The sequence below is a fragment of the Rhinolophus ferrumequinum genome, chromosome 17 (assembly GCF_004115265.2).
Source record: "Rhinolophus ferrumequinum isolate MPI-CBG mRhiFer1 chromosome 17, mRhiFer1_v1.p, whole genome shotgun sequence".
Lineage (NCBI taxonomy): Eukaryota > Metazoa > Chordata > Mammalia > Chiroptera > Rhinolophidae > Rhinolophus > Rhinolophus ferrumequinum.
Window position 1 is genome coordinate 13,006,708 of NC_046300.1, and position 14,485 is coordinate 13,021,192.

Sequence of the window (14,485 nt, forward strand, 5' to 3'; positions counted from 1 at the left end):
TGAATGAATGAAAACATGAGACCAGATGAGAATGGCGCGCTCTCCTCCTCTCTGTGACACTCCTGAGGTCTCCTTAACAGCACTGCACCTTGGTAATCACTGCAGTCAGTACTCTGTGCTGATCAATCACGGCTGGTCCTACCTGCTCAAGGAAGGTGGGTGTCGCCCCACTGAGACCTCAGCACATACTAGGCCACTCACCTGGCTTGCTGGCAGACACAGCAGACCCAGACCTTCTCGTGCTTCTGGTAGGTGCAGCAGCTCTTGCAGACGTTGAACAGACAGTCCCCACACCGACGCTTGCTGTTGACCAGGAACGTGAAGGGTGAGCAGCACCGCATGCAACAGTGCTCCACGAACTTCTGGTGCTTCGAGAGGATGCGGCACTTGCTGCCTTCCTCGTCCAGCTTCTGCTTCAACTCGCTGAGGAAGGACGAGGAGAAGGAAAGAGCAGACCAGGTCAGGGGTTCTCCCCAGAACATTCCTCCCCCAGCCCTTCCACAGGCCAAGCCACATGTAGGCTCTTCCTGTAAAAGGAAACTCAGAAAGATCAATTGATTGATACAATATCCAGAGAGGAACCCCAAGGGTGGATTAATTTTGTGTACTTACGTATGCTGTATTTTCTATGAGAAAGCATGAAAACCTTACTACTACTTGTATTTCAGACACCAGCTTGAGATACATATTATTATAAAACTAAGCACATCCTCAGAAAAGAAAACCTTTACCTTAATTAACACCTTTGAAAGGAAGAGGAGATGTGTTATTATGTTATTATGTTAAAACATTAATCCTCACAACAACCCTGCTGGGAATGTGATCAATGCTGTCCTGGCCTCGATTTAACATCCCTGGAAATGGAAGCACCCAGGGACTTTAAAAGCTTTCAAATCAATGTGAGTCAACAAAGGTTCTCTGGGTAATAGGCAAATCCTAGGCACTGGAGATTCAGAGTTGGATGAAAGACAACCCCTGTCTTCCAAAGAGCTCTTGGTCACACTGGGCGCACAGCCAGCCATATTAATGCAAAACATGACATTTATAAGCACTTCTGTCTGTCTACACTCAATGAGAAGGAAGAGAGGTTCTGAGAGGTCAGGGTACACCCCAAGCAGACTGAGTTACCTAGGAAAAAAGTGACTGGAACTAACCGAGTTACTCTGACTGGGCAAGTTGTGTTTTCCCTTGCAACAAAAATGCATGCCCGTCCAACTCATCCTAGAAAAATCTATGGTGTATGTGACAAATATTTTCTCCTATTTTGCACTTGTCTTTTCAACACTGCTTATGGTGTCTTTCATCATTTAGAAGTGTTTAAGTTTTCTGTACTTAAATCTGTCAGTCTTTTCTTTCATGGCTTCTGAGTTTTACGTCTTGCTTAGGAAGACCCATGGTACCCTACAGAATTATTAGCTGGCCTGTAAAAGTCTCCCCTTTTAATACTGGATTCAGCCTCCTGAGACTGAGAATAACATGATGACCTAACTCAGACTGGGTAGTGAGAGAAGTCTTCTCTGGGGAGGTGACATTTAAGTTGAGACTGTAGGTTGAGAAAGGGCTAATGCAATAGAAAAAAAAACAGCATAACAGGCAGAGGAGAAGAGCTCAATGTTGGGGGGAGGGGAAGGGAGAGAAGCAGAAAATGTAGGCCAAGGAAAGGAGTTTGGATTTTATTCTAAATGCAACAGGAAGTTATTGAGCAGGAAAAGAGCAGGGTCCAATTTCCATTGTAATATCACCTGCGGTCACATTCAGACTGACTTCCAGAGGGCTGTGCGTGGAAGCATGGAGAGCACTGCAGGGATCTAGGTAAAAATGGCGGAGGTTTGGACTAGGTAGGAGCAGAGGAGATGGAGAGAAGTGGACTGATGCTGGCACACCTGCTGAAGGATTTGATAAGAGGGCTGAGGGAAAGAGCGAGCCCAGAACCACTCTCAGGTTGTTGGGCTGTGCGGGGAGTGAAGCCATTTATGGGAAGAGGGAAGGTGAGGGTGGGTAGGGGCGTGAACCCTGTGAGACCTCTGAAGATATCTGCCCAGTGAACCCTGGCCATGTGCTTGAGCAGCTCGGAGGAGGCATCTGAGCCAGCTGTGTTCATTTGGGAGTCATCTTCATAAACATCTTTCAAGATACGAGAAGGGCTGAGCCACCCTAGGGGAGAGAGTGCAGTAAGGGGAAAGCCAGAGAGCCTCAGAACAAGCCAGGAAACCCCCAAATATTTAAACTCTGGCAGAAAGATGGAAGAGACAGACAAAGAGGATGTTGCAAGGATAGACCGGCTGACTGGTCTGACGTGAGGGCAGAGAAGAGTCCATTGGATTTGGCAACATGGAGGTCACCTGACAAAAGGAATTTCACTGGCAGAGTATGGCAGGAGCCATGTTGTAGACTGAAGAGTACAGGAGAAGTAGTGGATCAATCATGGAACACTTCTGCCAGCAATGTTATGAATGCATTCAAGAGCAAGGCTCCAAAGGGTGAACCCAATGTGCGGGGCAATAAGAGTCATGATAATGTAAAAGTGTGATTTGCTTTTAAAATGTCACGGGTAATATCACTCTTGCACTGTGTAACTTCAGGCAGAATCATTTTGTTGCCCCCTGATGGTGTTACCAAAATTCATTCGTGGCTAATAGAGTTCAGGGCACCACAGTAAAAAGAATAAACATTTAAATATCTCCCGTGGATGGTAGAGTTAATAGACACCACAAAACATACTGTGTGGTTGGTTACCAGCTCTAAAATGGAGGAGACCGTCTGAAACCAGAACTTTGGATGGGCCTTGTAGCCCTGTAAGCGACAGCATCCAGCCTGTCCTGCACGTCACCTGGGCATTGTCTGAAGGTGTTGTGGGAGCCTCCTCAACCTGAATTTCTGCAGGCAGCTTAGTAAACAACGGATGCTGGAAAGAGGGTGATGGGCACTGGCTGTGCTCCTGATGGCTAAGAGTGACTCTGCTCTTCTAAGCCTCAGTTTCTTTTTCTGGCAAAGAGGACTATCAGCAGCATCCTGAAATGTTTGCTGCAGAAGTAAATAGAAAATGTACCTGAGTTGACCAGCAGGTGCCTAAACAGTAAAAGTCATTCCACAGACACCTGGTATTATTTCAGTTCAAACCAGCTAAGCTTCTGCTTCACAGCAGGTGCTCAGAAAAGGTTCCCAACGCCCCACTAGATCTTCTGGAATATTTGGCCAAAAGTCATTTGTCAGGATTCATGTAGCCAAAATCAGATCAGGCAACTAGGTAATTTGATTGAAAGGATGGTTTCAACAAAAGTTAGTATCTCCAATTACTTTTTAAAAGAACTAGTGACTTCTTTTTATTCCCAGGGGGTGAGGGTTGAGATGGTTAAAATCCTTTCTGTCTGAAACACTTTTGCTAGTTACCATCTCTATATAAAAAGAATAATGAGATTGAAAAATTTGAGGTCACTGACAGAGAGCCGTAATTTATACTTAACATGTTCAACCTATAATCTATGAAGGAATTTACAATCATAATTCAGAAAAAAGGCTTGCAAGATGAGAGCACATTTGCATAAATCACTTCTATGTAACCCACTGAAATAAGCAAAAAGAATGGAAATAGATAGTAAGCTCCATGTTTAATAAAATGAAGGAATTCCCACAACCCACCTCTGCCAAAGTAGACAATGGAAGATGCTTTGTGACATTTGGACATCTGCAGGGGAGATAGTGAAATCAGACACAGAGGCATCCTGACATTGAGCAGATGGAGAGCTTCCTCAAAACAAACAAGGGTACCCTAGGGGCATTACAATTCTTTCCTTGAAAAGAAGAGGACTGAGGAAACGACTGGCCAGGTCACATGAGAAGCTGACACCTGTGAATTACCCTGCAGACTCATATCAATGCATCAGAGCTTCCTAACAAACCCGGGCTTTCACTTGGAGCATGCAAAAAAAGAAAACCAAAGGGCATCCAGCCTACAGGAGGGGACACACCTCCACAGGTAGGCTCATCAGGTCAGGTGGCAAAACGTCTGGAGGAGACATCCCCACCAGAAGTTGCTACTGTGCCAGGTCACTCACTTTCCCTGTCCTCCAAACAGCCCCAGCTCTCTCTGCTCTCCGAACCTTGTGATAGCTTGGGGCGGCCCCTCCTGGGGTTTCACAGAGCAGTATGACAATCACTATCTTCACAACTTTTCTTCACAGCTCTGGAAAATAGGGAGGTCAGTTACATTTCCCAAGTCGTCAAATCAGCTACAACACACACAACAAACAGACCTCCATTTAACAGCTATCAATGACCTACCTCACTTGAGCAGTAGCTCAAGGGGAATGGAGGTGTGGTGGTCAAGAATAAAGGAAACTGAGAAAAAACGGTTCTAGATACAGGTAGCGTAAGCTGCCTTTTCTGCAAAGTCAGAATTCTACACATAATCTTTGGCAAGAAGGAGCATCTTATTCCCCCACCCACCCACCCACCCACTTGCCTATGTTTGCCCAGTTCTTCCCTGTGTCCACTTGGACGTAGACCACATTATGCTTAGACAAAGGAAAATTGTCCCCTAAAGCTTTATGAATCATCAAATTAAAAATGCAGAAAATGTCACAAAAAACCATGAGCCACTGATGAACCTATGACAGGCACCCTTTTATTCTGCAAAAATTGGCACATGCTAAATCAACACATCATCATTTTTATAAAGGAGAAATAACAGCACCTCGTATATAAAACAACTGCCGTAGTCCCCTTCCCCAGACACCGATTGTTAGAACTAAGCCGCTTTCTCACTTTTCCATGGTCTTCTCTGTGTAGCACAGGGGCCTGGAAGCCTGGAAACTACATTTCCCAGATCCCCTTGCCTGCTGGTGTTGGTTAGACTCTGCCAATAGGAGGCATTTGTGTGAGACTGGAAGATGGGAGGGAGATGCCATTTTTCTGCTTTGTGTTCAAGTAGAGGCAGGTACTGTGGGTGAATATGGCCTCCTGGGTTCCTTCCTGTCTGTGAGGGGTCCTTCAGTAGCAATGGGGGCAACAGCAATGTCTCCATCAAATGCAGGTTTCTAGCCCCAATGGCAGAAGCAGCTGCTGCAGCTACTACTCTCTGGATAATATGTTCTTCCTGTTGCTCTCCCAGCTCTTCCAATACTGTTGTAATCAATTCCCAAAATTAAAATCCTCTGTATGAAATATGTAGAGGGTTTCTGTTTTGATGGGACCCCACCAGACACATCGTCAGCAGGTAGAGAAGTCACATACTGTCATATCAAAGAATTTGTGAAGTCCCTATTCCATACGACCTCCTTGACATCTACACTTCCAACCGCTCTGTTCTCTCACTATCAGTGGCCCTGAGCTACTTGGTTTTCTCTCCAGATTAATTCATGTTTCATCACATGCTTCCCTGAATTTATTCCTTAATCCTCTTCTTGTTCTGCATTCCCGTTGAGGAATTTAACCCCTCTGTGCATCATAAATTACTGTATATGTGCCAGTGGTTCTCATTCTTAGGTCTTCCTTATTCTCCGAAGTCTCAGATTAGGGTTTGGGACTGCCAACATCTTTCCCAGGTCACTATCTTAGTGGGTCTGAACTCAAAGTGTCTAAAACTATGGTTGTTGTTTTCCCCCCAAATCTTCCCCGAGTGTAACTTCTATCCAGAGGCCCCTCTGGAAACCTCAGAGGCATTCTCAGCTCTTCCCCTTTTCTAACTTCTGCTTTTAATCTTGCACCAAATCCTATCCATTTTAGCACTTCAAGATCCCTTAAACACGGCTCCTCTGCTCTCGCTCTGCCACAGCCTTAGCCCAGGCCCTACAATGCTACAAGACTCTCCTCCAAGCCACCTGCCACATAAATGCAGAGTGATCGGCCTCACTCCAACGGCATTCCTCCACTACTCGGAAGGTTTGATGATGACTTCTGAACTGTATGGCGCTCTCTTGAGCTGTAAAGACCATTCCTAGTCCTATGCTTGCTTCTTTTACACGCTGTGTCCTTCCTCTTTTCCTTTCTGGCAGATTTCTCCTTTTTCCTTCAAGACCCACCTCAAATGTCACCTTCTCTACCAAGTTTCCTGTTCTGCCAGGCACAGTTAGTACTTTGCACCTAACTCTATGATGGCACTTACCCTACTGAATGTTAATCATGTGTTGATGTGCCGTCTCCAGGACAAGAAATTCCTTAGAGAGGCAAACAATGATGGCCTCCGTTCTCCTTCATACAGAAAGACTGACCTGGATTGCGTGGCTGGGTGTGTATTCTCTTTCTGCCCAAACAAGCTTAGCCAATGGGTGAGGGATTACAATGAAACATGAGCACGGGCCAGAAGAAAATAAAACTTCCTAACAATTAATTGCTTAGGCTTCTAACGTTATAGAAAACACACAGGTAAAGCAACCAAACATTTGGCCAACTCTCATTTGCATCTGTGAATTTTGAGTAAAGCGAGACTTCCTGCCTTCTGCTGCTTATAATTTACCTGAAATAAAGCACCATAGGAAAGTTAAAATAAGAATTCAAATCTATATAACGAGAAAACCTGGAAAAGGAGTAGGATTCTTCTTTTGCATTTCTGAATAAGAGATAAATATAACATTTCAGAATTTGAAAGGTTCTTAGTCATCATGTAAATACTATTAATAATATATGCAAATACAAATTCCTTGAGTCCAAGCCTATGGCTGAGCAGACAGTACTTCCAAAGCTAGTCAAAACCTGTAGCCCTTGGCATCCACAGAAACAGACGTTTTTGCCCAGAGAATTGTCTTCCTGTTGTTGGGCTCACAGAGATAGATCTGACCTTGAGCAAGAAAACTATCTCCCATGAGAAGCAGAACTGCCGTCACTCTCTAGGTTGTAAACAAAACAGAAATGCTCCAGACTTCGTTCTCTCATTTATCTACAATTCAGATCATCACTTATATTCTGACACTTCATGCATTATGCATTGTATGTAAACTCCTATTTTAGTGCCATTAATATTTGATTTCTCCATCTAGAAGAGGTCACTGTACAGGTAAATGTCAGCCTGTGGAGAGATGCCAAAGGTCCCCAGTGATGCCAGAGAGCTGTTAAGGCGCTTACCTGTCTGATGTTCGTCCACAGCTGATCCTGCTGACCTGAACTCCCCTTCTTACTATATAGTGAATGCCCTTCTCCAAATTTGGAGACAGAAAGGAAACTATTGGAAAATCTACGGGAACAGTTTTGAAAGCATCTTAAAATATTATATTTCTTTATATCCGAGCAAAAGGAGGTTGGAGACTTCCTTTCTTTACTCATGCTTTCATAAAAAGGAATGGCAATCACCTTTACGGAATGACTACTCTGTGTGAGGCATTCGGCTGAACTGATCCCTACAAAACCCTTCGAGGCAGAGAAGGAGGGGCTCCCACACTTTCCTCATCTTGGGCTCTGGAGAATGTTCACATACGCCTACACTCTCTGTCTGGATCATGTGTAGCCCGTGGATGGACATGGCTGGAATCCTCTGACTGCACAGCATCTAGAACTACAGCTTGTCCACCCTGGTTTGACAACGTCTGGCCACTGTGGTGTTGGAGAGTATGTGTGCAACCAGTTTTAGAACACAACCGTGCAAATATCAAAATTACAAGTGAGAAAAATGAGAGGCACCCGGGAGAGTGACTATGTACTTAACATATAAAGTATATTATCTGATAGTCTCACAGCTTTTCCTGGATGCACATGTCATACTTGCAACGGGTATTCTGTACCCAGAATGCTTGAGCTCAAAGACAATCTTATGATTTCCCAGTACGGCCCTCCTCATCTCACAGACAAGTAAACGGGTGCAAATTAACACATGCAGGATCACACAGCTGGTTACTTGTCTGCTCGTGTCTTTAATGTTCATTGTCACTTGAAATTCAAGCACTATCCTGTAGGACTCATCACACGACAGCTGGCCTTGGATCAAAGGCAACGCTGATTCACAAAATTCAAAAAGGTCAAGTAATGCAGTACACATTCCACTTCTAGAAATAAATTCAGTTGAGAAATTTAAACACCTGCGACTGTTTGCTGGATCTACATGTGTCTAAAAGTTAAGGAATAACAGATAAGAATGCGTAAATAAGTAAGAACAAATTGATTCAAATACAGAAAAAATAATCTCAAAATATGCTGGTTCAAAACATATATCTTTATCACCTACCTATCAGATTGTAATTGTTGTGTTCACTAACCACATTTGAATGCTCAAAACGTTTTTCTTGCCAAGAGTATCTTTAATTAGTCAGTCACTTATAGCCCTTCTGCTACCTCACACTAAAAATACACTCTACCTGTGTTCTCTAACCTAAAATAAATTATTTAATTGGTGTCTTTATTCTGGAAACATTCATTCATTCATTCTTTCATTCATGCAACACTTTTAAGGTCCTATTATGTGCCTGGCTCTCTGCCAGTTGTTGTGACATAAAGAAAATCCAGCTCCCGGGCTAAAGAGGAAGAGCAATATAGCTCAGAATAATATTGCATAAGACAGGTGTATAAAATGCCAGGTAGTAGACCAGGAGAGGTGGAGTGTGGTTTATAGTAGCAGTGGTGCTTGAGCTAGTCTGGCCGGGTGCACAGGAGTTTATAGCGGGAGGATAGCAGAAGACTTTTCTCAGCTTTATTGACCTATAATTGGCAAATAAAATTATACTATGTTTGTAGTGTATAACATGATGATTTGTACATATACATCGTCGTGAAAGGATTCTTAACCATTGAGTTAATTAACACATCCATCACCTTACATATTTACATATTTTATTTTATTATTTGGTTTTATTTTTAGTGCTAACACTAAAGTTCTATTCTTCTAGAAAATTTCAGTTAAACAATACAGTGTTACCAACTATAGAATCATGTTATTCATTAGATCCTCAGAACTTATTCCTCTTATAACTGAAAGTTTGTACCCTTCGTCCACCTCTCCCTGTCTCCCTCACTCCCAAGGCCTTGACAACCACCATTATACTCTCTGTTTCTATGAATTCAACTTTTTATTTATTTGTTTTTTAAATTTCACATAGAAGTGAAACACCATGCACCATTTGGAGGAAGAGACTGTAGGGGGGGAGGATGGCTTGTGTAAAAGTGCAGCCACATAACTGAACACGGTGTGTTTGAGAAGGGATGACTTGTTGATTCAATGGCTAGAGTCAGAAACAGAGGGGACAAACCAGGGGAGGAGGCTTGTGGTTGGTTCGAAGGGCCTTGGAGGCCGCCGAAAGGATGAGCATTTGTAAGTGTTAATGATAGGAAGGCAATGATGGTCTTCACGAAGGTCAGATCTGTTCTGACAAAGGGAACTCGTGACACAAGACAGCAGACTAGAGGGGGCCAGCTGGAGAGAGGAGGGAAACTGGTTAAGACTTGTTGTCATGGCGACAGTTACTGAGGCTGAGACTGTAAATAAAGACCAAGGCAAGGGAAATGAAGAGGAAAAACCAACTTGAGAGATTTTTAAGAAGTAGGCTTAATAGTACGTTGGGTTCGTAGTGGTGAGAAGCCAAAGACGGCAGTGGTTTCTGGCATGGGCCACTAGACAGGTGAAGTGTACTGTTATTTGGGATCATTTCCTTCCGGCCTTTTTCTCATGTTATTTATTTTTTTGTAAGCACTTCATTGATTGGATTGCCCATAATGTTAAAGGCGATGCACATGGAAGTGACCTCTTTGGGAAATTATAATCACTGGGCCTGCAGGAGGGGGGAAAGCTGTGAGAGGAGGAGAACACCGGACAAGTCCTGCCCAGGCCTAGATCAGGGAGTGGCGATGAGAGGAGAAAGGCTGATATGGGGGTGGGTGACACTGTGACAAAAACATCTGAGAGGAGCTGGGGCCTCGAATGTCAGAATACAGGAAATGGGGGAGCCAAAGACCACCCAGGTCTTTAGTTTCCATGACTCACTGATACAAGGATTGTACTGCACATCAAGAATAAAACCAGAATGAAGGTAAGGTGAGTATATAGTACGTTTAAGACTGACTCACTGAACACAAAGTGATGAATGGAACACAAAGTGAACATGTTTTGACGAGAAAGCGGGTGGAGCTCGGAAGAAAGATGCAGGTACAGTACTAGGTTTTTATCATAGCACCGTCCTTCTGAAAGTGGGAGCTGAAACTCTGTGAGTAAATTTCAGAAGGTGAAAGAACAGAGAGAGACTGTGGATTTAATATTGGGGAACACGAACAGATAGGGAGCAAAAGAATATAGAAGCATTGATGAAACTAGAAAATCTGTCGGAATGTTGAAAAGGAGACCAAAATAATGCAGGAATATAGTAATCCATATATATCCTTCTGGGCTGGGACTGACACATTTCACATGGGAAAGAAAACGCTTCTAGTTAAAAGTTCCCAAGGGTCTCAATTTGCTTAGGACTCATTTGCATGAAAAATTCATTTCTGCCTGTTTCTGTTTAACTCTGTTACAGGCTGCTGACAACGCACAGTTGACACCCAGCTACACATGAATGGTCACAAATTCGCAAAAGACGAATGAACAAAAAAACTTCAACATGGTAGTGACTCATTAGGCTACATGGTGAAAAAAGGGAGACTTCACATTAAATATCTAAATTTTAATCTACTAAATTAAAACCGAAATTGACTCCTCTTCCAAAAACTCACAAAATGTGGCCCCATCAGATATCCTAGATATAATGGAAATTCTCCAAGTAAATCATTTCCTTCTTCAACTGCTCACATTCAGGGGGAAAAAAAAAGTCACTTGTCTTAGATGCATTACTGTTTTCCAGGAAATCTGGAAAATAGAATATAGAATCAGGAGTCAGTAGGGCTGGTTTGAGAACCTGCCTCCTAACTGGTTGCCTCGCTCTGGCCAGTCACTTCTCGTAATGAGAACTCAGTTTATTCACGCATTCAACCAAGGAATGGACCCTGATAACGGTTATGAATAGGTTCAGTCTAGATCTATATTTCAATTTGAATCTCTCTCTCTATCTCCCTATGTAGCCAGCTATCTATACACTCATGAATTGGCAGTGGTCATGTAGAAAATTGTATTAAGAGGGGTTCTGAGGGCACATCTAGACCCACCGGGAAATCGCATTATGTTTGATTCATGATGTTCTTGGATGTATCTAAGGGAGTGGGAGCTTCTACTTGGCTTGGCTTATTATATGCTCTCTAAAGTTTCCTTTCAGATTCAAGGTTTTATGGCCTATGAATGTATGTCCAACATCAAATCACTCTGGATAGTAAGTTCCAAAAGGGAGAAATCAGAAATGACAGAAATCCAAAATACAGCAATTAAACTTCTGAGATTATGCCAATGAAGGGAATGGCATTTGGAGTCCAAGAAACCATTCTCCATTGGATGCGTCTTCTCAGAATCTCCGAGTTCCCATCTGGAGAAGGGAACATCTGGCCCTGCCCATCAACCTGGGCCAGCTCTTTTCAAGAAACCTTCCATGGCCATGAATTATAATAGACTCTGTAATTTGACGGAGGCACCAATTTTAACGGGGTACACTCCAGATATGTGCGTATTAATAAGACACTCTGTGAGGGGCTGGGGGACACTGAGGTTTAGATGTCGTAATTTTGAACTGTCAATGTGACACGTGTCTGAGGTCAGATTTTAGAAGCAGAACGTGAGATGGGGATTCTCTTTGAAGTGAATTCCCCCAGGAGAAGGGAAGTGAGGGAAACATGGCAGGGGATGGGCTAAGCTAGGGCTCAGTCAGCTTCAGCCTGATCCCATGGGAGCCCCACTTGGAGGCATGAGCCCGTGTCAGCGGGCCGGTGGCAGAGAGCCCCCTTTTGCAGTAGGGCAGAGGCATAACGGACGCAGGTCCCCTTGGGTGGGGGACACCTGCTTGGAGAAGGGGCTGCGAACAACTCACAGCTGCCCACCTGTCACAGCATCTGGGGGATGGGGACACCTGGCGGTGACAGGGGCTGGGTGGGGCCCCAACAACAGCTATTAAAATATCGAAGCAGAGATGGGTACCAGGCAGGGGGACACACAGAGGAGGTATCTGGGCAGAAGAAATCCATAGAGGCATCACCAGCATAGAAATGGGAGGGGTGAGATTATCCAAGGAGAGAGGCCAGAGGTAAGAAATGAAGTGAGTCCAGGACGAAGCCACTCACCACCTCGAAGACCAGCAGACAAGGTTTGAAGAAAGGGGTGGGAGGGTGGGTGAATTAGTCTTCAAGGATGGCACGGTCAGCTTTTCCCAATGCTGCCAAGAGGTCAAGCAATATACAAACCAAAAAGTGTCTGCTAGTTATTGAAATTGGTGGCCTTTTGAAAGAGCACTTTCAGTGAAATGGTGAGGATAGAAGCTGGACCACAGTTAAGGGTGGTTTGTGATATGACCATATGATTGTCCACTCTAATTTAATATATATATATATTATATTATATATATATGTACATATATATATATATAAAATGAATATATGGTCATACGATGTGGAGTACAGCATAGGGAATAGAGTCAATGGAATCGTAACAGCAATATACGATGGCAGAGGAGTAGTAGATTGGGGAAGGGGGGTTATCACTGTGCGAAGGGTGTAAATGCCTAACTATTACATTGTTTTGTACACCTGAAATTAATAAAATAAATAAATAAATAAATATATAATAGCAAAAAAAAAAAAGGGGGGTGGATTTGTGAAATAAACTTTCTTCCGAACTAAATTTGAAAGTAGGCATGTCATGATGGTAGGTAACTGTTGTTCTGCCTTAAGTGTTTCCTTTATTAGCATTACAATAATGTTTTTAAAAGACACAAAGTACAAAACAGAATCGATTGCCAAGCGCGCCCATGCATGGAAGCCCCTGATATGGATACTCACGGAGCGCCCAGGGCTGAGTTAGGAAGGGCAGATGGCTGACAACCTGCTACTAAGCTAGCCGCGTGCTGCCCAACCCCGCAGGGCCTGGCTCCCTCAGGGAGGGGGATGTAGGGGCCTTCAGATGTCCCCTCCTCTTTCACTGCCCTGCCAGTCACTGCGGGTCCCAGAATCCATGCCCATGAGGCACGTGCTCTTGGAATGCTACTGTCCTGAGCCTCCAATATCACTCAGGGTCGAATCTGGACCCTGATCTAAGCCTGTCTCAGCGGTGCTCGCAGCAGGCTGTTCGGCTCTCTGCCCTTCTGGTGATTGGCCGTAACCTCTTGACCCCTGCCCCTCAGGGCTCTGAGGGGGACTCCAGTGGTCTACAGCAACCCTGAGCCACTTCATCACTAACTTTTACTCACCTGCAGCCTGATTTGCTTAGACCAACCTCACCACCTCACCACGTAAGCCAGAGCTGCTCTGCATAGTTCCAGAAGGAAATCAGCAAGGACAAAATGCAACTTCGGAAGGTAGGGTTTTGGTTAAGCTTGTGCTTAACAAAATGGACTCATGACAAGTTACGATCATCTCTTTCATTCTTAGAGATACTTTCATTAACAATCAAAACTCCACTTGGAAAGGAGAAAAGAATGGATTCTGCTCCTCTGTAAGGATCTCCAAACTCCCGCTGGCACAGGTCCTGGGCAGGTGACAGGAGTGAGCCCAGCCAGGGCTGGTCGGGGAGCAGGAGAACACAGACTCTCTGACCCAATGAAGGGACAGCTGTAATACACACCCCGACAAAAACTGTAATATAGAGCCAGTGCTGCAAATCCTGTTTTTTTCGATAAAAGCTCCCAATTGGATTTTTATGTAAACTTTCCAGTTTCAAAATATTATATGGATAGAATACAATGTGTAGAGTCAGGTTAAGGTCTGAAGATCACTAGCATTCAAACCCCATGACTACAGGAGGAAGAGGGAGTGGGGGAGAGTAGAAGCTGGTGTCCTCACTGAACCTGTAAGGAAACTGAGGCCCGGGAGGCGGGTGGGGCCCAGGGAGCAGGGGACTCTAGGTGTGGTGTCAGCCCCTGCAGGGTCGGGTTTTTCCCACCACTCCCTGTGACCCTCAGAACAATGTGAATGGGAGGAACTGTTCTGTTCCCAAGACCCTGCAGATTTTCTGCTGAATGCCTGCCTGTGTGCTTGCAAGAAAAGAAAATATGCAAGGTGGGGATCAAAGAAATCTAAAATCCTTATTTTGGTAAATTACATAAACAGGTTTACATCATAAACATTGGCTTATTATGTTTTTGATCTTTCTTTGGCATAGGGATAAAACCCAAATAAATTAAACCAAAGGAGCATTCTAAGACAATATTTTGATCTTGGGAGTTCTGGAAATGTTTACAAATTACTCATAATTTTTTTCACATGGGTAAAAAAATGCCAAAAATATATTTAATTAGATAAGAATCTTAAATCATCACCTCGTTTCACAGACTCAGGAAACAGGTCCTCACAGATATCCTCCCAACCATCAGCAGATACAGAAAGCCCTAAGAGGTCTGTGTTTTCCCTCTTTATGAAAATGAGGCCGTGGTTATGAATAAATGTAATGTTTATGTTACATCAATAGACTTTAGTGCTTCTGGCACTGATGCCAAATACA

The 14,485-nt window shown here is 43.9% G+C and overlaps 1 protein-coding gene across 6 annotated transcripts in view; it reads right to left on the reverse strand.

Annotated features, from left to right (window-relative positions):
- The window catches only part of MYRIP (myosin VIIA and Rab interacting protein), a 237,073-nt gene that overhangs the window by 119,363 nt on the left and 103,225 nt on the right, over positions 1 to 14,485 (reverse strand). For all 6 annotated transcript variants that reach the window (XM_033133115.1, XM_033133112.1, XM_033133109.1 and 3 more), the window contains exon 3: positions 202 to 423. In XM_033133115.1, coding sequence (XP_032989006.1) covers positions 202 to 423 — 222 coding nt within the window. The remainder of the gene's footprint in view (positions 1 to 201; positions 424 to 14,485) is intronic.